Source organism: Pungitius pungitius, chromosome 9, assembly GCF_949316345.1.
Source record: "Pungitius pungitius chromosome 9, fPunPun2.1, whole genome shotgun sequence".
In the NCBI taxonomy this organism is placed as follows: domain Eukaryota; kingdom Metazoa; phylum Chordata; class Actinopteri; order Perciformes; family Gasterosteidae; genus Pungitius; species Pungitius pungitius.
Window position 1 is genome coordinate 8,343,894 of NC_084908.1, and position 24,536 is coordinate 8,368,429.

At 42.6% G+C, this 24,536-nt stretch overlaps 1 protein-coding gene across 6 annotated transcripts in view; it reads left to right on the forward strand.

Annotated features, from left to right (window-relative positions):
* The window catches only part of wdr17 (WD repeat domain 17), a 54,523-nt gene extending 35,043 nt beyond the window's left edge, over nt 1-19,480 (forward strand). For 4 of the 6 annotated variants that reach the window (XM_037472750.2, XM_037472751.2, XM_062564363.1 and 1 more), the window contains exons 23-32: nt 3,177-3,276; nt 3,402-3,541; nt 8,804-8,915; nt 9,055-9,196; nt 9,698-9,800; nt 10,872-10,973; nt 11,064-11,162; nt 15,600-15,667; nt 15,786-15,883; nt 15,965-19,480. In XM_037472750.2, coding sequence (XP_037328647.1) covers nt 3,177-3,276; nt 3,402-3,541; nt 8,804-8,915; nt 9,055-9,196; nt 9,698-9,800; nt 10,872-10,973; nt 11,064-11,162; nt 15,600-15,667; nt 15,786-15,883; nt 15,965-16,084 — 1,084 coding nt within the window. In that variant the 3' untranslated portion in view covers nt 16,085-19,480. Of the gene's footprint in view, nt 1-3,176; nt 3,277-3,401; nt 3,542-8,803; nt 8,916-9,054; nt 9,197-9,697; nt 9,801-10,871; nt 10,974-11,063; nt 11,163-15,599; nt 15,668-15,785; nt 15,884-15,964 lie in introns of those variants that run through there. The other 2 variants (XR_009956890.1, XR_009956891.1) reach the window with 2 other exon arrangements.
* Nucleotides 19,481-24,536: the final 5,056 nt, after the last annotated feature.

The window sequence follows — 24,536 nt, forward strand, 5'->3', positions numbered from 1 at the left end:
CTCTTGTGTTCAGATAACTGATAGGGCCGCAATCGCACTGTCACGCCTGGGGACGTCTTGATGTGATGCACTATGAGATCCGTGCGACCTGGCTGGAGGGAGAACACATCATTAAACTGCTCTTGCAACTGGGCTAAGTCTGTTTTCTGGGTCGCAGAGAGATGGGGGTCTAAATGAAGCCGGGTCGGATTGGTGGACTTGGGGACCTCGGGCCCCTGCTCCTCTCTCTCTGCTACTGTAGACACCAGGGAAACAGACTCCGCCTCTCTCCATCGTTTGAGGAGGTTGAGGTGGTAGATCTGTGTAGCTCCGCCCCTGTCAGATCACACCACCTCATAGTCGTCGTCCCCTACCCACCGTGTGACCACCCTACCCTTGCCACTTGGCGAGTAGTTTTGAGCTGGAAGAAGGAAGCAATACAAGTACTTTTTCTCCCGGTGTAAACCCCTCCTGGTTTCCTGCCAAACAGCAGCTCGAAGGGAGAAAGTCCCGTGGGTACCAACAACTGGACGTTCTCCTGACCTGTTCGAGCGACACGATTCACTCTGTATAGCCTGTCCCTTATCAATATAAGTGTGGGTATGATAATGCTGCGTCAGGGCGCACCATCAATACGTATCACTTGGTGGAAGGCAAAGCGTAGAGTATCATCACGAGACTGTTCCAGTGGAAAATCTTCCATGGAGCGTAATTCGGGAGCCAGCGGAGTCTCCGTAGGGGGCTCCGTCAGTTCCCTGTCCCTGTCTGTAGTGTCGGACAACCTTGCGTCACCGCTGAGCACACATCCCGCATGTCCCTGGCTGTCGTGACTGCACCCCCGCGCATTGCTCCGCTAACTTATGAAACCCTGACCAGTCCGTCCCCAAGATTATTACTTTATGCTTTTTACCCCCAAATCTAATCTCTACCGGTACCACCCTAATGCACACACTTAATACTCAATGACTAATGCCCCGGGTCGAACCAGCCTCTGGTGGATCATAGACTGCGTGCAGCCCGAATCCACCATCGCCTGATATGTACCCCCCTGGATCCTTACCGGAACACAGTACGTCGCTCCCGGACCGGGGGAGGGTGTTGGAGGTCCGGCAACCCTCACCGTCTGGCCCACCTCCATCAGCGGGCATTCCCGTCAGTAGTGCCCGGGCTGCCCGCACCTCCAACACTCCTGCCCTGACGGTTGAGGCACTCTCGGCGGGTCGGGAAGAGTGCCGGGCCCGGTCGGTTCTGAAAGATCAGCCCCACGGGTAAGGGCGGGTGATCGCGGCGTCAGCAGGGGCCAAGCCGCGGCCGGGGCCTCCTTTGGTGCTTGGTGACTGGTTGCGATGACGCGGGCGGGCATCCGCCATCCCCCCGTCCGCCGGGGTGAACAACGAGGTCCGCGGCGGCAGACCCTGCAGGAACTGTTCCACCACCACTTTCTCCACCACAGCCGGTGCTCCACCCGCGCCCCCCGGCTGCAGCCAATGTTGGCCGCGTCCTTTAGCCGCTGGCCGAAGGCAAATGGACGGTCCTCCGGCCCCAGTCTCGCCTCCCGAAAACGCCTCCTGTGGTCCTCGGGGGAGAGCCCCAGCCGGTCCATGATGGCCCTCTTAACGCCGGCGTAGTCATGCTTAGCCCCGGGTGGCAGCCCCAGGACGGCCGTCTGCCCACTCGTCTGCAGGCCATCCGCACGTCCCTGCCATTGCCTCGAACATCTCCAGCCCCACCAGCTCCTGCCAGTCCTGCTCACTGTTTATATCAGAGGGGAGACAATCAGTCCATAGGTCTTTCAGCTGCGCTCGTTACCTACCGGCACCGTTCCCTGAAACCCTCCCCCAGCTCCCCCTCTGCAGCTGAGCTAACCACACCCCGCCACCACACAGATACATTTGGACTAAGTGTTATCTTAGCTTACATACAATGTACAATACAGACAACTTGGCTATATTGATTTAGCATCCAATAAGTAATTCAATGTCTTGAGACGCACAGTGCGGACGTCTCTTTTCATATGACCCTTTAAATATTATACATCCTAAAGAGTTTGTAAGCATTGACCAGCTTTTATATGAATGTCTAATCAGTGACGATTGTAAATGTAGTCATTGAAGCAATACGTTTCTTAGTGTGTGCTCTATTGAAAAAGAAAGTTGAGTTTGCATTTACGTTTAATAATAAAAGTTAACTTTTTGACAAACTAGCACAAGATGGTTTTAAAGGAGACAAACACCTACTCAATGCCCTCTCGAACCGATCGCGATTGGGTTGGAGAATGTCTCCAGCACACCTCTATTGAGGTGGGGAGTATCATATTCATCCATAATGGAGCTGAAGCGGTAGTTCTCTTTACACAAGGGGTCATTTATAAATATCACAGTCTAAGTCCCCCAGCATTACGCTATCAGCTGATTAATGCACAATTCTGATGTTATACCGATGTAAAGAAATATTGTTAATTCAGAATTAGTCTCTCCTAATTGAAATAATGCACACACTCTGTGGACTGGTACAAAATCAAACAAAAGCAGCCGTAGCATACATTTAAAGCACAGGAGCCTGCGTTCTTCCTTGTTGGAGACGCAACCAGGGCCTCTCCTTCGGCCGTATATGTTATGGCCAGTTTAATATCAGCGTCTCCAATGAAAAATGTTTCCTGATCTCCTCTGCAATTTGGGATGCCATCAGAGAAATCTGATTATGCCTGTAATTTTTCCTACTATTAACAATGTTATTGTCCCGTCAAATGACTGTGCTATATACAGAAAAGAACAACCAATTTTGCAGCTGCTCCCCAGAGAAAAAAAAACATTTGCAAGGTGTCTTTCAGCCTGTATCTCCAACTTTGATTGGATGATAGTTGAAATTAAAATACTGTTAAGTAGTTCAAACAATTCAATATTATCCAACCAACCCCTGCTTTAATTTATCTTCTGATGTATCCTGATACGATCAAGGATAATCAGGATTTACTATCTGCCTATTGAAGTGTCATAGAGCGCGACACTGAAAACCTTGTTGCTATCCAAACAACTGCACTTAAATGGAATTAATGCAAATGACAAATGTGATATATGTAACTATTTGTGGTTAATGAATGTGCCGTTTAAAATAATAATAACCATGGAAAACTTGTTAAACACACATAATCTCTTTATATTTAGTCCATCCATAAACTCTGAATTTTTCCTGTCCAGTCTCCTTCAAAGGGTATGTAAGGAACTAGCTGAGTGGTACTTCCAGGATGGATGCTCTGTGCTGGCAGCATGCTGCTACCTAGCTGTAGACAACATCAAGGTACATGCCAGTGTCTGTGCATTTATTTTGTATAGAAATTGCAGAAGGATATTGTGAAGTTTTATCTTACCTTTTATATTAACTGACTAATTAATATGTATGTACTGTATGTGTTATGCTTTTAGTTAGCCATGTCAAGTCTTATCCGAGGTAACGAGTTGGAGTTGGCGGCATGTGTGGGTATTGTCCTGGGAGAGGCTGCTAAACAGAGCACTCCATACTGTCTTGAACTCTTGGCCAGGAAATACATGACAACAACAACATGGTACGTCTTAATCAATGCTCATCCGGTTAGTGTAAGTTATATTTTTGTTCTGTATACTTTGAAATTAATCCAAATCCCCACAGATCCATGTTTAGAGACTAAGTGCTGGTTGTTCCTTTAGAATGTTGTCTTTACACTAGAAAATGTATTTCCTGCTTTAAAATGTGTTGGAATGCATAAAGCACAGAAATGAAAAATAAATTAATAATTCTAAAAATTGCTGGGAGAAGCTGATATGAATTTGAAAAAAATACAGAAATAATAAAAGCTGAGTATTAAAAAATGTATTTTTGTAGTAATACAAGTAGTAGTACTAGTTATAGTTGTAATTATGGTACTAGTGGTAGTAGCAGTAGAAGAGGTAAGTACTAGTTGTACTAGTATTTGAAAGAGCAGTTCGTATTTTTTTTAAAACTGCTTCATTCTGTGCTTTATGGTTAAGGTACAAATATCGTCATTGAGGCTTTTATTTTTTTAAAAGAGATTAATTGATGGGCCTCATCAAACATTACAGTAAGAATAAAAGTTTATTTTGAAAGGATGGGATTGGGGGGGCGTTGCAAGCGAGGGAGTTTGTGATGTTGTGAATCCATTAATACGCTGTTATGGTTCAGCTGGCTGAGACATGGTTCATACAAATTTTGACCAACTAATTTCCATAACTTCAAACTAAATTTCCATGACCAAAAGGTTTGTGAAATCTCTGTGTATACAGAAAAAATGTGAGAAAATATAACACTAACAATAGGGTTGGGTATCGTTTGAATTTGAACGATTCCGATTCTGATTCCGATTCCTGGTTTCGATTCCGGTTCCCAGCGATTCTCGATTCCGATTCTTTTAAGAGGCAGGGTCAAAAAAGTTTAAGTTTAAGATATTTTAAATAAGCTAGCTAACCAAGGGTCTTTCTGAAGGAAATAGTCTCCATCAATGTCAACTTTTTGTTAACTTTACTATGAATTTCAGGGCTGTTTTCAACTACAATATAAATATTAAACTATGAACTTGAATATTGTATAAACATAAATTATGAATATATTTTAACACGGGTACACTTTCCTCAAGAGAGCTTTATTTTTGAAACCTCACAAAAACACATTTCCACATGATGATACTGAAGGTACTTAAACGTTACCTTGCTCCCACTGATGGACCCTTGGAGCCAGAGGAGGAGGCAGCGGAGGACGGTCGGTGCAGCGCGTCACAGACGGGGCACACATAGGGGGCCAACTCTCCCAACCTCAAATCAGGGACACTTTCGCTGACGGGGGGGGGGTGCTAGCGGTCGACGCGGGGAGTGCTAGCACAATCTTTTCATTGCAGTGCCAGCCTCACTGCTCATTTTAACAGATAGGACAGCTCCGCTCGGGCCACCCGGCACCCGCGCGCACACTGGTCTGATTCGTCACAACTTCACGACAACCGGGAGTTTTTTGCCGAGTTTTCGGTTTGTTTCGAAAAGTGTAACCACACTTTGGACCGCCGACGGACGCTACCCATGTTCGATCGCGCTGTTATGCTAACACTTCCGGTGGACGCTTCTTCGTTGGTGTTCAGCGGTTTCTATTTCCGGTCGGCGCCGGCGGACTGAGAATCGAAACTAGGAATCGAATTTTAAACTTTTGAACGATACCGGGTAAATCGCAAAGCTAGTCCCGATTCCAACCGATTCTCGATTCTCGATACCCAACCCTAACTAACAATGAGAATTCCAAAAGGTATACACAGTGTTTCCCCTACATTCAATTAGGGCCCCAAGAAAGTATGTTTTTGATGTTTACAATTATTCACTATGGATGAGTATTGTTAGGCGTTTTCCTGATACCAGTGCTAAAACGATACTTTTAAAACATACCGCTGGCTTAAAGAGTGCCTGAACCAATACTTGACGCTCCTTGTGTGTCTAGATGTATCGTCGTCATAATTGCAGCAGGTGCAACACAGCAGAGCTGCATGAGGCACGAGAGCATATCGTTAATCTACCTTGTGACAGAATATATTAATAGTATATTAAGTTGACGCTTTGTTGCGTAAAATAAAGACCAAACGAAAATAATCAAACGATCGCCTGTCGTTCGCGTAGGAAAATAAAGTCACGTGTCTGCAGCTCAATACGGCTCAATGACAACACCGAACGCCGCACCCCCGCTTTACAGCTTGGAACTGCCGCCAGCAGACGGGCAGCAGTCGGAAAATGTTGGTATCTTGCAGGGCTGGACTGGGACAAAAAAAGGGCCCTGGCATTTTTGCTCAGACCGGCCCCCCACAATCGGTCGGACACAACCACCAACCAGTACACTATCCTTGCGGTCCCTGTAGATATGCACATCTACTGTTCCGTTCCCAAAAACCCATACAAAGCTGAGAACTACTGTAAGTGCCATGGACGGTAATGTCGGTAATCAGACAGCTGATGGACCCCATTGACTTCCATAGTAGAAAAAAAAACACTATGGAAGTCAATGGGGTCCATCAACTGTCTGATTACCGACATTCTTCAAAATATATATTTTTGTTTATCAGAATAAAGAAATTCATACAGGTTTGAAACAACTTGGGGGTGAGTAAATGATGAAACAATTTTTGTGTGAACTATCCCTTTAAAGAGTACAAACCCCTCTTTAATATGACACCAAACAACATTTACCTCTAATTGTTGAGATACTTCCCATAAAAAACCTACACAAACAAATTACTCACACAAAACGTCCTGATAATATATATATATACAATTTAGAGTATTCACTTGCCGTAATATTGCATATTGATGATATTGGAAATTCAAATGAAACATTATAAAATCTCTAGTTGGTTGAATATACAGCTTTCAAAATGCAAAGCGGGTTTTTAACCCCCAAAAAACATACGTTAGCTACCTCTTCTAACGTGTAACTCGTTGTGGGCGAGTAATAATTAAAATAATCAAATGGCATCATTTCAGTTTTTTTCTAGAGAAGAAGGGCCGTCGACGTTATGAGTTTTAAATGTTTACATTAGAATATCCCGTTAGAATATAAGTTGCAATTGAATAAGTGAACTCTCAACTGTGCTAGCTACAAAAACAGTGCAAAATAGCTCATGCTGTGTTATTTGACTTTAGCTAACTGAGTGGCCATTGCAGTAACTTTTAAGTGACAATTTGACAAATGACAACCTGACACTCAGGCTTTATAATAGCAACAACCGACAACGATAATGTTTGTTGCCTTATTATAATATTCATTAATTGAGGTAACTGTTAAATGGTCATCATCTTGGTTGTGGCCCAGCCCAGCCACACACTATCCTCATGCACCCGCCCTGATTAACACTCCCTCCCTGTTCATGTAGCTACCTGCTTGCTTACCGTTTCAATGACACTCTCCTGCTCACTCTGCCCCTCCTGGACTTCACTGTCACACTGACACCTGCTACACCTTCTCCTCTGCTGCACCTTCTCCTCTGCTGCCTGCGAGCTAGGTTTGCCAACCGTCCCGTATTACCCGGGACATCCCGAATTATGGGCCAGTCCCGATTTCCAATCACAGCCTGCTAAGTCAATGACGCGCGAAAAATTCCCGGTTGTTGTGAAGTTGTGGCGCATCAGAGCAGTGTGCGCGCGGGTGCCGGGTGGCCAGAGCGGAGCATGTGAGGTTGTGCAAACCCGCCCGCCGACCGCTAGAACCCCCCCCCGTCAGCCCGCGAAAGTGTCCCTGATTTGGGGTTGGGAGATTTGGCAACCCTACTGCGAGCCGCAAGCACCGCTCTCGCTGTGGCTAGTCACCTCTCCTCCTCCATGTGCTATGTTCACCTGCTGGTTCTGCAACATGTCGTCAGGTACTGTAGTAGTTTTGGAAACTGAAGCTACAGCACTAAACATGTCGGTTATTTTTGAACATGTTGAGGCATCAACCTCTAGATACTTTTTTGGCCCGCAATTTCTCCGCACCCCCCTTACGTTTTTGTTTCTCCATCTTAATCCACACATTTCTTTCTAGCTCTGAGTCACTGAATGCATCTGACTGACACACGGAGAGGGAGGGATGGAGCCTGCTAAGAGGTGATTGGGCCAGCCCAGTGTCAGTATGGAAAATGAACCAATGGGCCGCTGTCCCTGCTTTATGGGCCGGTCGAAAGCAAAACATTTTTTTAAATAAAATGTTTTTATAGGCCTATCGACCGGCCCCCAAGTGCGTCGGCCCACCGGGCATTTGCCCAGTGTGCCCGATTACCAGTCTAGCCCTGGTGTGGCTTAATCTGGCAAGATTTATAACTTCCAAATGGCTTGGCCTGCCCTCACCTAAATTGCAGGATGTGTAAACATTGAACCCCTGAACCTACCCTAATTTTTTCATAATTTTTTAATAGGGGCATTTTTTTAGGGGGGCGCTGCATTTAATCTTTAAAGATGTGCCTTTTTGACATATTTTCATAATTTCTTACAGTTACAGTAAAAGACCGAACTCCTCCCAGGGATTAAACCCGATTCTTTTCAAATCCACGCAGTGTGCTCTTGAGACCTTGGCCTCTAAAAGTTGCATTTTGCCGGAAGAAATACTAGACTATTTGCGTAGGGCGCAATTTAAAAAAAACACCTTTTAAAAAATTTCGAAGGAAGTTGGGTCATGTATGGTATTTTGAGAGGCTTTTATTTTGGGATGGAACATCAAAATGTCCTGGTTGTCACCTTGGGGATGTGTACTATCAACCTGAAGTGGAATGGTCACGACAGTATTGATTGTTTCCTTTTAAACCTAATCTGAAAATGACCAAATGTAGTCTGGTGATAGATTTTAAAGGAAATTGGCCCATATATGGTATTTTGAGAGGCTTTAATTTTCAATGGTACATCAGAAGCTCCTGGTTATATGTTGACATAAAAGGCCTAAGACCATGATAATGTCAAAGATAAAGTTTGCAAAGCAGCATTCCTGGCGTTGCTTCACACGGTTGACGACCACTGACTGCGGCCGAGGAAACGCTTCGTCCGACGGCCGAAGGGTTCCTCGGCCGCATTTGTAACTGTCCGGCCAGTGCCCCGACGTGCAAGGAGTAGCGAGGCCCCGTCCAATGCTGCTCGCAGCTTTAATTTCAGTTTGGAATTTATAATTTTGAAATTCACCATTGTATTTATCAATGTGGAATGTATAACAGTAGATGACAGTAGATGCTCCACCGATAGTACTGATTTTTAGGCTGTAGTGCACAAACATACACCTACTGGTTGCTTCTAGGGTGTGGTAAAAAAAGGCAAAACCTTATCTCTACCGTTTCTACATTTAGGGCGCTTGCAGTTGACCTACTGAAAATGATTCCTGACAACCACATTCTGTTGGCTAAGCTGTGTGCTTTTTACCCAGGAAGTGTTGCTGAAATCAACCAATTTCATGAAAATGTGAGTAGACAATCATGTCAAATCTCAAACATGTTGTGGATGAAATTGAATATTGTATTATCATCTGATGTGATGATTATAGTGACTATGACTATCTGTTGACTACTATCTGTTGACTATTTGTTGCTTGTCATTCAAGTGCGGTCTCCCTTCCTTAGAGGAATGTAAGGCCCTAGCGGAAACAGCCATGTGTGAAGGAGATTTGTTTTCAGCAGTAAAATTCTACCTGCTGAGCTCTGAACCTGACATTGCCCTTAGGATTGGGCTAGATCACGTTAAAGGTAATGGCTACAGTTTCAGTGTGTATTTGTTTGTGATTACCTACCTAGCATCTATAACCACCTACCCACCTATAATTTACACATTTTACATATGATTGCACAAATTACCTTTAACATGAAACAGTTGGCAATATTTACTCATATCAAATGTTTTAAAAGTTCTGACATATCATCAGTTGGTGCGATTGACATTTTTCTGCCAATGTGTTAGGAATAAATATTATACAGAACACATATCAACCATTCCATGGTTGTAACACTAGCAGGAACAATTGTAATCAATGAATGACTGGTTTCCAAACCAATCCCAATGAAGACCCTACAGATCTGCACTTTCTAATTTATTTACAGTGAATTACAATTATTAATCATATCTTACACAAAAATCATAACAATAACTTATCAATATTTAATTGGGTATTGGAGACAGTGTTTTAGAAAATCTATCTAAATGTGTATTTTAATAAAGCAGGAACTCTATTTGAATTTCTTCCTCACCAGAACAGCTGACTCGACCTGATTGGACAGTGGATATTGTTCAGCCAATCCTGGACCTGATGAGTTACATCAGAACAGACTGCCTCATCATGGCCAAATTGACTGGGTAAGATAATCAATTTTTTGAGGTGATAATCAGTGTTGGGAAAGTTCACTTTCTACATGAACTAGTTCAAAGTTCAGTTCACACATTTTAAAATGAACTAGTTCAGTTCATAGTTCAATCTTCAAAATATTTGAACTAAGTTCACAGTTCCAAAAAATGAACTAGTTGAGTTCTTTTTTTCCATATGTTGCTGCAAGCTATTATTTTTCAAAATTATTGCCACAGCCCATATAGAACCACAGACAGCAATTATTTTATCAGTTTTAACACTGAAGCTATGCATCAGATTTAATCTTCATATCCAATTTTGAATCCTTATCCAACCAGGGTTTACATTAGCATTGAGGGGACAGCATTTCCCCATTGTTGCTTTAATGTTGCTGTCCATTCACTCCACACTAGCAGCAGCTGCAGCATTCACCCCTACAGTACATTCTCAAGCACATGCTGCTTGAAGGGTCTTTTTTAAATAAGGAATAAAAACACGACAGTTATCATTAAGGTGCAAATGTTTGCAAAGAAAGGTCAGATTCCTCCAATCCTCACCGACCTTATCAGTAACTTCATAAAACTCATTTAAATTATTATACGTCGTCTCTTTGCTACACGCAGCTGTTGCCTCCATGCATTTCTTTTTTTTTGATGAAGCATGCGCGGTGCGACGCTGGAGGCTGGTGTTGCCAGATTGGGTGTTTTTTTCCGCTACTTATTAAGGCGCGTTTACGGTGTGTTTTCTATAGAAATCTGGCACCCCATTGAACAATGTTAACCTGAAAGAACGCGCCGTTCATAGACACCAGAATGAACGAGTTCACAGTAACGTTCATCGGGCATTAATACAGTACGTTTAGTTCACGTTCGCCCAAAATATGAACGAGTTCATGAACTTTCGTTCAATGAACGCGTTCAGGCACAACACTGGTAATAATTACATATTATAAGTATTTAAATGTCTTGCGGTTGCTGAAATTTCATGTGGTTGCTTCTTATGGAGTCTGACCTGATTATCATCCAGGCCTTTGTAAGTATGTGTGCATGTGTGTGTGTTTGTGTGTGCACATTTGTGTGCAGAGCCCGCAGTGAGCTGTTGATCCTGTGTGGTTACATTGGAGGTCTGCAGGCAATCAGAAGGCAGTACTCTAGCATCGTGCCTGCCCTCTACGAATACACCAGGTAGACACAACACTATGTGTGTCAATAATAAGGTTTAAATTGGATGAACGATATAGAAGTGATTCCAACCCTACTTTTTCTGTTTCTCAGTCAGCTGATGAAGCGGAGGGAAGTGTGTGTTCCTCTGAATATTGAGCAGCTGTCTGTGGAGCTGGATGTCTGGAGGGCCTGCACACAAAATAACAGCAAGTAGGTTACAAAGATACACACATAAACACAAAGAAAATGGTTTTACAATATAGCAGCTGAATCCCCTGAGGGGAGACGGATGTGTTATGATGCTGCCCATTCTATTGAGCTATTTACATTGCACAATCATATTCCACTATTAATCCCGATATCACAATACTCCAAAGCAGAGTTTTACATTCCCAAAAGAAAGTTCTGGTTGGATTTGAAGTTTTTTAATATGCCGTTAAACTTTTCAATATTTTGATGACATAAACAATATCAAGCCAAATTAAACAAGGCTGCATTTACATTGGGTTATTAGCAGGGCTGGACTGGTAATCGGGCATACCGGGCAAATGCCCGGTGGGCCGACGCACTTGGGGGCCGGTCGATAGGCCTACAAAAACATTTTATTAAAAAAAATGTTTTGCTTTTGACCGGCCCATAAAGCAGGGACAGCGGCCCATTGGTTCATTTTCCATACTGACACTGGGCTGGCCCAATCATCTCTTAGCAGGCTCCATCCCTCCCTCTCCGTGTGTCAGTCAGATGCATTCAGTGACTCAGAGCTAGAAAGAAATGTGTGGATTAAGATGGAGAAACAAAAACGTAAGGGGGGTGCGGAGAAATTGCGGGCCAAAAAAGTATCTAGAGGTTGATGCCTCAACATGTTCAAAAATAACCGACATGTTTAGTGCTGTAGCTTCAGTTTCCAAAACTACTACAGTACCTGACGACATGTTGCAGAACCAGCAGGTGAACATAGCACATGGAGGAGGAGAGGTGACTAGCCACAGCGAGAGCGGTGCTTGCGGCTCGCAGTAGGGTTGCCAAATCTCCCAACCCCAAATCAGGGACACTTTCGCGGGCTGACGGGGGGGGTTCTAGCGGTCGGCGGGCGGGTTTGCACAACCTCACATGCTCCGCTCTGGCCACCCGGCACCCGCGCGCACACTGCTCTGATGCGCCACAACTTCACAACAACCGGGAATTTTTTGCGCGTCATTGACTTAGCAGGCTGTGATTGGAAATCGGGACTGGCCCATAATTCGGGATGTCCCGGGTAATACGGGACGGTTGGCAAACCTAGCTCGCAGGCAGCAGAGGAGAAGGTGCAGCAGAGGAGAAGGTGTAGCAGGTGTCAGTGTGACAGTGAAGTCCAGGAGGGGCAGAGTGAGCAGGAGAGTGTCATTGAAACGGTAAGCAAGCAGGTAGCTACATGAACAGGGAGGGAGTGTTAATCAGGGCGGGTGCATGAGGATAGTGTGTGGCTGGGCTGGGCCACAACCAAGATGATGACCATTTAACAGTTACCTCAATTAATGAATATTATAATAAGGCAACAAACATTATCGTTGTCGGTTGTTGCTATTATAAAGCCTGAGTGTCAGGTTGTCATTTGTCAAATTGTCACTTAAAAGTTACTGCAATGGCCACTCAGTTAGCTAAAGTCAAATAACACAGCATGAGCTATTTTGCACTGTTTTTGTAGCTAGCACAGTTGAGAGTTCACTTATTCAATTGCAACTTATATTCTAACGGGATATTCTAATGTAAACATTTAAAACTCATAACGTCGACGGCCCTTCTTCTCTAGAAAAAAACTGAAATGATGCCATTTGATTATTTTAATTATTACTCGCCCACAACGAGTTACACGTTAGAAGAGGTAGCTAACGTATGTTTTTTGGGGGTTAAAAACCCGCTTTGCATTTTGAAAGCTGTATATTCAACCAACTAGAGATTTTATAATGTTTCATTTGAATTTCCAATATCATCAATATGCAATATTACGGCAAGTGAATACTCTAAATTGTATATATATATATTATCAGGACGTTTTGTGTGAGTAATTTGTTTGTGTAGGTTTTTTATGGGAAGTATCTCAACAATTAGAGGTAAATGTTGTTTGGTGTCATATTAAAGAGGGGTTTGTACTCTTTAAAGGGATAGTTCACACAAAAAATTTTCATCATTTACTCACCCCCAAGTTGTTTCAAACCTGTATGAATTTCTTTATTCTGATAAACAAAAATATATATTTTGAAGAATGTCGGTAATCAGACAGTTGATGGACCCCATTGACTTCCATAGTGTTTTTTTTTCTACTATGGAAGTCAATGGGGTCCATCAACTGTCTGATTACCGACATTACCGTCCATGGCACTTACAGTAGTTCTCAGCTTTGTATGGGTTTTTGGGAACGGAACAGTAGATGTGCATATCTACAGGGACCGCAAGGATAGTGTACTGGTTGGTGGTTGTGTCCGACCGATTGTGGGGGGCCGGTCTGAGCAAAAATACCAGGGCCCTTTTTTTGTCCCAGTCCAGCCCTGGTTATTAGTGGAGTATGAATTGTATTAGGCATGTACAGTTTATTGGAATATATGCTAATACCACATTTTTTTGTCAACATAGGCACTGTATTGTGCCTCGTGTTAAGTGCACCAAGGAAAAGCTCACATTGCTGTGCAGCATTATAAAAAACAATGTAACAATGTCTCTTGACAGACCAACATCACACTAGTTGTTTTGTGTGTAGGAAAGAGATTTAATATGGCAAGCCGGATTTGTTTACGCAATATGATATTTATATATATATATATATAGATATATATATATATATTTTATTCATACATTTTATCTCGCGCTTAAAAATTGACATTGTTAAAATGGGTTTGCATTAACGTTGTTAATAACGCGTTTAACACTAATATATATATATATATTAGGGCTGTTAAATGATTAAACATTTTAATCAAATTAATCAGAATTTTCAGTGGATTAATCAGGATTAATCACTATTTGCAATTACACCTGAATCCTAACCATTTTTTCTTTCTGAAATGCATAACAAAGATAGATAACAGGACACAGATACATAATTATCATTATTATCATCATTCTTATTTTTTAAATAAATACATGTTATTGATATTTGACTTGGTTTAATTCATTCCAGAAAATAATCAAATCAATGTTATTTGATAAGTTACAGACTGATTTCCCTGCATGGCTCTAGAAGGGTCTCGAGCCTCTGCAGTTTATCCCACTCTGCAGCGGTCGGCAAAACAAGTTTGTGCTCCTGATGGTCCAGGGCTGCGAGGACCAGACATGTCAACCCTCCCGAAATTCCCGGGAGACTCCCGAATTTCAAAATCTCCCGGACCGATTTCCACCCGAACAACAATATTGCTCCACCATCAGTCACTGGGCGCACCGTTTCAGACCGAACAATGATAAAGGTTACACCAAGTCGAGCGCGGGCAATTAGAACGGAAAAAGATGAGACTGGCGCAGCAAAGAAAACCGCTAGCACCCCCCCCCCTCCCCCCCTTGACCATCGAATTCCAACGTGTTGGAACATTTTGCTATTGTGTTGGTCAAATGATCTGAGGTTGATTTGGTTAATGGCCTGCGAACATTCAGCGTGGACCGGCGCAAACGACTTGCTGAACCTGACGGCCTGACATATGCCTACAGGTGGCATTAATGTGTTGTATAGGATGAAGTGCATTCCCTAGAGGAAGAGGTACTTTCCTGACCTGAATAATTTGTCACACTGCGCATGCGTGAAATGTGTTAAAAAAAATTGACGTAATTAACAACAAACAACCAATTAACGTCGTTAACGCGCTATTTTTGACAGCCCTAATATACTATATATATATATATAAAATGTAGAGAGCTGATTTCGAAGGCACTTTAGGCCTATCAAGATAACCCCTGTCAGGGAATTGCTGGTCATCCAAGTTTTGATATCCCCAAGACATTCTTGAAACCGAACAAGCTGGTTGGTCTCTTCTGGCTGGATCAACAGACAATTGAGTATCATTTGCAAAACAATTGAACTTGATGATGCAGTGTTTTCTGATAACATTAGTACAGAACTACAGAACTCTGAATCCTTAATGACAACCAATGTTTGTCACAGAAAAACAGGGATCAGTCCAATAAATACAACTTAAACCAGCTGCATGTGGTTTCTTTAATACCAATCAAATGTTGTAGTCTTGTTTGCTTTGGGAAATGTTTATAGCTTGGCATAATTTTGTATAACCTAACCCTGCTTTATTCTTAACTAAAACTAAACCTGAGCTGTTTGGTGAGCTCCTTGGTCTTCATGATGCTATTTGTTCAGTATTGCACTCCAACAAACTCTGAGGCCTTCACAAAACAGGTGTATTTATACTGAGGCCAAATTGAAGACAAGTAGACCCCTACTTGCAAATGCATTTGGTCGCATCAGACCTTTTTTAGGGATTTTACAGTAATGGGGTTAAATACATATGCACTCACTACTTTTGAGATTGTTATTTGTAAATCATTTTGGAATCCATGTAAATTTTTCCTCGATGATATACAGTGTATTCATTTTACAATATGTTTAAATTTCCCTTCTTATGTCTGGTATATAGCTTCACAATTGTATCTCTGTCTGTCTGTTTTCCACAGTCTTTCATCAGATTGTCAAAGAGAGTTGTTCAGCTATCTCGAGAGGAGAATCCAGCCAACACCACCTGGTATACATAACAATTCTAAACAGTGGTCTTTGAGATTTGCTTTTATCTGACAAAGTATTGTGATGTGCCTTGTGTATGTTTTCTTTCATTACTTTGTTTGATGTATTTTCTTTTTCAGATGGTTTAGTTCTGTGTGGTGCTGATTATGTGACAGGTTCCAATCTGCCAAGCCACTCAGATGTTCATCTGTCTTGTTTCACTGGACAAAGAATACAGGTGTGTTATTTGTTTGTATCTCCACAAACATGTCTTGTAAAATTGTGATTTTTCTCATCGTTTTTTTCTTTTCATTATCAGGGTCCAGTTTTTTTGCTGGAGGATGATAAATCCGCAATCTCTCTTAATGATGCCTTAATGTGGGCAGAAGTCAATCCTTTCTCTCCACTGGGAACAGGAGTTCGCATCAACCCTTTCTAACACACACACACATACACGCACACACACACACACACACACACAAAAAGAGAACATCCCAAGGTAAGAGGTGGATAGATAGGACACAAGAAACATTTAAAGTAGGGCTGTCAATAGAATAAAAAACGAATTAATGGCACATTTTTAAAATTCAATATATGAATATTGCTGTTGTTATAATGTTGTTGTTAATGAATGTTTTTCTTACTAAAAACTAAATAAGTAATGAGTCACTTTAGAAAGCGTGCATTTTAGACACTGTTGTTTAATTGTTACCGTGATTTTAAACTCAAAACTAAACACATTTGATCATCTTGGAGGCAGAATTCCACCGGGTGGAACTTGTTAAACTAGCAACTCTTCCTGCTGTCCTCATGCACTGATCTCAACTCTCCATAATTTCACGGCTGTGTTTGAAGTGCCAACAATCTCCCCAGATTTAGCCATAACGTTTTCAAATCACTGTCTTTTCAGGATACAGCGTCCGGTCCGTGTACCTTTTGATAGTCCCTTTTTCCGTAAAAAACATGAAATGAAACCACTGTTTTCTCTAAAACGGTAGTTGGCGGCCGTTTTCTAGTTTTTCGTTTTAAATCTAAAACGAGACAGACTGACAATCTGTGTATCATTCGTTTTTCCGTTATTTTATTGAGAAACTAAGAACGAAAAACCAGAGTTGAAAAAACGGGCCACTGGCTGAAATTTATTTTGAAACTTTGTGTGTGTGACCCGGAAGTTTTAAAAAGTTGAAATGATGACTTAGATTATGAGCATCTTTCGTTGTTTGGTAAATTGACTTTCCAAACCCTCTTGGCGAATTTTTGCTTCAGTCAGATCACAGAGGATATATACGCCAGTGAGCATTTTTTGGTTGAAAAGACATTGAATAGACTTCTATGCGCGACGTTGAAAAGACGTTGAATAGCCTTCTATGCCTGACGTTGAAAAGACTGCAAAAAGTGAACTTTTTTTAAATTCGTAGACATTGAAAAGACGTCTATGTTTAGACCTCATATCAACGTGATTTTTAATACGGTACAATGTCATCCTCTACTTTGTGCTATAGAATTATTTCACAGGTTTAAAAAGAAACAACGTCCACATTTGTATGTTTACCACCGATATTAAAAATCACGTTGAAATCGGGTCTAAACATAGACGTCTTTTCAACATCTACGAATAGACGTCTTTTAACGTCTCTTCAACAGATAAATGACATACTTAGTGACAGTTGTCATGTCAACAGCCCTTAACAAGGACAACACATTTGATTAATTTGTATTTATTAATATCAATATGACCTTATACATATAACACTTTTCCTATACAAAACAGCTTACAAAAATAGAATATATTTTGTGAAAATAAACTATGAAATTATAAGTTAGTTTAGAATTATGTGTTTGTAGCCCATTTTTCTGAATCATTGGAACTTGGAACATTTTCAGATTCTGTAACAAGATCTGGCTCACTTGAATCAGGATCGTATACCTGAAATCAGCTCCATCTCCCTCATCGTCACTCGATGATTCTTTGTGTAAAGGGAGTGAGAATGCGCCCCTCACCCCTCAGTTGCAGATTCCTCCAGTCAACATGTTAATTCAATTCAAATTATTTTATTTTGTTCAACCCAAAATTAAAAATAAGCCTGAGGGAGCTTTACAAACTGTAAACATACAACATCCTGTCCAAAACTCCCTTCAACTGGGCAAAACCTGAGGGAGAACAGCGGAGAAGTAAGTGTGTACCGAATGAACAACTTAAAGATGTACAGTACGTTCAATTCCTACAACAGAAATTATTCTTATATTGAGAGTAGTACACCAGGTGTAAAACCTGAAATGAATTCTAAACATTGCTGGAACAATAGAAAACGGGAAAAGCTTAAATTAATTAAAAAATTGCTCAAGTAGCAGTAAAAGTATTTTTTTGGTTTAATAGCAGTAGAAAAACCAAAAGTAATAGTGTTATTAGTAGTACTAGTATTCTAGTTTCTAGACCCCCTAGGCAAGAAGGACCATGAGGCCCCCCAGAATCATGATATTTCGTTGCAGCGTCTAGAGCAGTTCCATTATTTTGTCATAGACGTCAGCTGTCCCTCAGGAAGCCCTTCAGCTCAGGGCCCTAGGGAATTGCCTGGGTTGCCTGCACCGTTGAGGCGTCTCTGCTAGTATAATCAGCTGTAGAACTAATAAACTAATACTATTCGTCATAGTGGTATTTGTAGTAACATCAGTAGTAGTTGTAGTATTAACAGCAATAGAAATAATAGTATTGAGAGTAAAAGTAGTTTCATAGGTAGTAGTACTACTAGTAGTAAATGAATTATTAAAAGCAGTAAAAAAAACTAATAGTACTTTTTATAGCAGTAGTAAAATCAGTTGCAGTGTCACTATTACTGGTAGTATTATTATTCCAGTACTACTACTAGTAGTATTAGTAGTAGTGAGTCTATTTACTATTAATAGCATTTGAAATACTATTAGTAAGAGTATTAGTAGTGGTAGAAGTGGTATCAGTTGTAGAAGTACTACTAGTTGTATTTGAAAGAGCAATATGTATTTTAACAAAACAGCTTCATTCTGTGCTTCAAGGTTAAGGTACAGATAATCATTGAGGCTTTTATTTTTGAAATAATGGAATCTGGTAATAGTAGTAGTAGTAAAAGTCATTTTAGTCCGGTTGAAAAATAAGAAGTAGTACTAAAAGTACTAGCAATATTAGTAGTGGTTGTAGTACTATTTGAACGAGCAATAAGTATTCAACGAAACAGCTTCATCCTGAGTTTAATGGTTAAATCACAGATAATAATTGCAGCTTTTATTTTGAAATGATGTTATTGGGTGAGGGTGTGAAGGGGGGGTTGAGAGAGTATTTGTTAGTCAAACTTAAAGTTATTAATTGATGTGCCTCATCAAACATTAAGGAATTCCCTCCATGAGGGGGGGGGGTTGTTTTGAAATGATGGGATTGGGGGGGGGGAAAGAGAGAGAAAACTGGAAAGAGGGACGGAGGTGTCTGTTGACAGAAAGCATAGCTGCGTCATGTGACTCTACCAATCAGCTGTTATGGTTCAGCTGTGTGAGACAGAGTGCAGCACGCAAGACTATCCATGGCAACGGAGCACCTGAGGGTGGAGACAAGGAAAGGAGGTCCTGAAATGTCCTCTGTAAGATCTGAATACCTTCAGGTCCTGTCAGACTGCACTAATCAGCTAATAAGATGTTGGAATAAAGATTAGAACAGTGTTTCTCAACTGGTAGGTCGCGTTTGTAGTGGGTCGCGGGCCTTTGCATGGGAAAATTAAAAAAAAAAAATCATCCTGTGATTTTATTTTGAAGGGACTTTTTATAATGCAGCGGAGTTTCGTCTTTTTTCCATGTTTTCCGTCACCCCCCCCCCCCCCCCCCCCCCCCGTTGACACTGCCAGCGAACGCGGAAGCAACCCCCCCCCCTCCCGTTGACCGATCGAATTGGGTCGCGGCTTGTCATTAAGTGGTAAAGGTGGGTCCCAGAGCCAGACAAGTTGAGAACCACTGGATTAGAAGATGCTTAACGCATTCCAACAATTACAGCAGCATGTGTGTTAGAACCCTCATTGATTGATTGTTTACATTATAAACACGATAACAATTTATCTGCAACTTATTCCATTTCTGGAGTAACATTTCCAGGTATATTACACAGTATCATACTTTACATTGTTGGTTTAAGCATGCAGAAACTTAGAATGTTTTGGCCAGCTTGTTTACAGACACAACTTGTGGATTTCAGCCCATGCAATCTGTATTTAAGCCGCATAGCTTTAAAAATGTGTATTTTCAATATGAAATGGGAATGGCTATAATATGATATGGTTACAGCAACAACCTAAGGCATTAGCAACATCAAACACACGGAAAATATTCTGCTTTTGGTTACTTTTGGTCCAGTTCCTGTTGAACGCTAGCATGCTCTAACTAGCAAACTATGGGGCGCTTACGCTAACTAGCTTACCAAAAATAACAGTCTTTCCCGTATAGAGTGGGCAGCACAAGTAAAACAGATGGTTATAGTTCTAGGTCTGCTTCATTCAAACACTTGCGTACTTGCAGAGTAATTGAGCCGGTAGACGTGGTTTTATCAGCCACGTCAAACTTGCGCATGCGCGTTACAGATGCGAGCAGTGTTTTCAAGTAATGTTTGAAACGCCCCGCTAACCCCTAACCCTAAGACAAAATGCTTTATGTTAATGACACAGTCTGTAGTTCCATATTCATGACGTTTTAAGAAAAATATTAAATGCGTTGAAATCGTGTCTTTGCGCAGACCAAATTTTGCCGACCATTTCATTCATTATTATGATAATCTTAATGATTATAGTCTATCTTTCAACCTTACGTTACGCCATGACACATTACCATGAAATTTACCCTTTTTTAGCACGCTGATGTTTCACACACTTTTTGGCCGGTTGAAAAGACGTTGAAATGAGGTCTTAGACGTTCAGACCTCATTTCAACCAGATTTCAACATTGAAATAACGTCTTGTGCTCACTGGGACGTCACACCCAGCCTGAAAGTCACATGCTTATGCACAAAGCCGCCGCTGATTTAGCAGCGTCTTTTCCTCGTTGAGGTGTTGGCAACCAAATATATGTGTATATATATGTGTTTGTGTATATATATATATATATATACAGCGTCAATGCAAAAAGCTCTCTCGATCTTGAGCTTTCTCGAATGTAATTGACTGCAGCTAGCTATTGTTTCGTTTATGCAGTCAACTTTCGGTTTACTTTCGGTCTAAAATCATACAAAATGTTTTTGTCGCATTAATCTTTACCACATTAATCCCATATATTAACATGCTCATGTTGACAGCCCTAATTTAAAGTAAGTATAAAGGTATAGGAAAATGTAAATGTCCAATAAGAGCAAAGTATTTGTAGAATTGAAAAGTATGCAGAAGTTGACTTCTTGTGATCATGTGCTGATGGAAGAATGCATGGATAATCATAATAAAATATCTGTTACCTCTTTGGACTTTTATTTTCAACCATAAGATGCTAGGTGTAGGGAAAGGCTGTATGTAATCTAAGAAAAGCCCAAATAAAAAGCTAAAAATGTCTGCAATTAATTAAAGGTGCAAAACTTACAGACCCTTTAAAACATGAAGTTTCGGGTTTGACTATGCCAATGATTTTATGGATGTATTGTGCCCAGAGATATCTACTGCCATCAAACAACTGTTTCTAAGATTTGGATTTTAATTGACCTTTATTTAACCAGGTAAAATCCATTGTCCAAAATTCTCATTTACAAGAATGACCTGGCCAAAAGGCAGGCACAGTTCACACAAGTGACACAAACAGCACAGAATTATGGTTTTGAAGACTTGAATTGTGGCCGCTGCCATTTTGGTCTTTAGGAACCTGCAGAAGGTACGCAAATAAGGGAAGAAAGCAAGCAAACTGATAATTCACTTTTAGTTAATACAAATAGTATTCTGTCACTACCTTAAGTTATTTACAACTTTTCTTGTCTGCTCTGTGGAATTACTGGACATTCTAGTCAAAGGTGCGCTCACCTTTACTCATGCGGTGAGACGGCGGAGGGGAGGAAAACGGGCCGGCTTGTTAGTGCGACTCACAAGCGTGGTTCTCGCACACTGCTGCCAAGCATCTTTCTCTCCAACTTGCACTCACGGTGCAACAAACTGGATGAACTTCAGCTGCTGGTGAGAAGAGACAGACACTTTTCTTCATCCTCCGTTTTGTGCTTCACGGAGACCTGGCTCTCTGGATCAATACCAGACTCCGCACTCCAGCTGGCAGGCTTCCAGCTGCTCAAAGCGGACCGCGACACAGAGCTCTCCGGCAAGACGAAGGGTGGAGGAATCTGCTTCTACCTCAACAACGGCTGGTGCAACGACATGCATTTGACTGCACAGACTGGGATGATTTCCGGACTGCTTCTGAAATTCTGGATGAGTTCACAGAGGCTGTAACTTCCTACATCGGCTTCTGTGAAGACAGCTGTGTACCATCATGCACCAGGGTGAGTTATAACAACGAGAAACCCTGGTTCACAGCGGAACTCAGATAGCAAGAGCAGAAGGATCAGGCATTTAGGAGTGGGGACAAAGACTTGTACACAGAGTCAAAATACAGGTTTAGCAAGGCAGTGAAAGAAGCTAAACGACTGTACTCTGAGAGACTCCAACAACAGTTCTCAGCTAATGACTGCTTCAGTTTGGAGAGGCTTTAAACACCTCACAAACTACAAGCCGAAAAACCGCCATTCCATCACTGACCTCTGCCTGGCAGTCGAGCTGAATGAGTTCTACTGTAGATTTGAAAGACAATGTCCTGACTCCATCCCCCACAACTGAACCACCACTCCCTCCTCCCACTGATGTGGCTCACACCTTTGGATTACCCTCCCCTCCCCCACTGTCCCTCTCTGTCCTGGAGAGAGACGTTAACCGGCTCTTTAAAAGACAGAACCCCCTGTAAAGCAGCTGGTCCCCTCTGCTCTTCTCCCTGTACACCAACAGACGCCGGAGCCGCACCGCCCGGCGCCCCCCGAGACCCTGAGGCCCGGTCGCCGTTGCGGCAGGCCCCCCGAGACCCTGAGGCCCGGTCGCCGTTGCGGCAGGCCCCCCGAGACCCTGAGGCCCGGTCGCCGTTGCGGCAGGCCCCCCGAGACCCTGAGGCCCGGTTGCCGTCGCGGCAGGCCCCTCGAGACCCTGAGGCCCGGCCGCCGACCCGGCAGACCCCCCGAGACCCTGAGGCCCGGCAGCCGCCCCGGCAGGCCGCCGGACCATAGCTGTCGGGTCCCAACCCTCCCGCCCCTTGTCTGATTTTCATGGTTCTGTCCCCCTTTAGGACCGTCTGGAATTCGGTCCTTGAGGGGGGGGGTTCTGTCACGGTTTGGGTCTGCTTTGCGTCTTATTTTGTAGTTTTCATGTCTCTCGTGTTCCTGGGTAACTTCACTTCCTGCCTTGTCCTGTGATTGCCTGATTGATTCCACCTGTGTCCAATCACCTGCACCTCCCATGTGTATTTAAGGCCCTGTGTGCCAGTTGTCCTTTGTCGCGTCATTGTCTAATGTCAGTCGTTGTTGGAGCACGTCTTGATTTTGGTTTAGAATAAAGATCACTGGTTTTGGAAAACTCTGCGTTTGGGTCCTGCCTTCCGCCTGCGCCAGCAGCCGATCCTGACAGAATCGAATTTTAAACATTACATTACATTACATGTCATTTAGTTGACGCTTTTATTCAAAGCGACGTACAATAAGTGCATTTCCACATAGAGATACAAACTCAGAAGAACAAGTAACAAGAAAGTACATTTTTCATCAAATAAGCAGTTTCAAAACATGTTATAGAAAAGTGCCATTATAAGTACAATTTAAGTGCTACCATTTGTTAGTGCTACGGTTTGCTAGTGTTTTAGTCAAGGTAGAGTCTAAAAAGGTGTGTCTTGAGTTTTCGACGGAAGATGTAGAGGCTCTCTGCAGTCCTGATGTCATCAGAGAGCTCATTCCACCATCTGGGAGCCAGGACAGCGAAGAGTCGCGATCTCGCCGAGTGCTTTTCTCTCAGTGAGGGAGGAAAAGCGGGCTTGGCAGAGGCAGATCGGGTTTCACCATGTCCTGGATGTAGACTGGTCCCGATCCATTCACAGCATGGTACGTCAGTACCAATGTTTTGAACTGGATGCGGGCAGCCACTGGTAACCAATGAAGAGAACAGAGAAGTGGTGTGGTGTGGGAGTATTTCGGAAGGTTGAAGACCAGTCGAGCTGCTGCATTCTGGATGAGCTGCAGTGGTCGAATGGCGGTACCTGGGAGACCTGCCAGAAGGATGAGGACGGAGGAGAGAGAGGCGGCTCTAGCAGCGTGGAGTTGCTCCGCGACAGCGAGGAGAGCACTCTCTGTGGAATGGCCCGCCTTGAAGCCTGACTGGTGGGTGTCAAGGAGGGTGTTACTATGGAGGTAGGAGGAGAGTTGGTTGAAGATGGCTCGTTCAATTGTTTTGGACAGGAAGGGAAGAAGGGATACCGGTCTGTAGTTGTTTTCTTCAGAAGGGTTGAGGCTGGGTTTCTTCAGGAGTGGGTTAACTCTTGCCTCCTTCAAAGTGTTGGGGAAACAGCCAGATAACAGAGCATTGTTAATGAGACAAGTGAGGAAGGGAAAAAGATCGGGGGCGATCGACTGTAGGATGTGGGATGGAATGGGGTCAAATGGGCAGGTGGTGGGATGGGCAGAGGTTACCAAGGTAAGAACTTTGTTAGGAGACAGGGGTGCGAAACAGGGAAGTGAGGGCGATTGAGGTGAGGTCTGTGGGATATAGTTGGAAGGAGGTGGGTTGGAGAAGGAGGAGCGTATGTCAGCTATTTTTTTGGTAAAGTAGGTGACAAAGTCTCCTGGAAGAAGGGGGGAGGGGGGAGGAGGACTGGGGGGTTCGAGG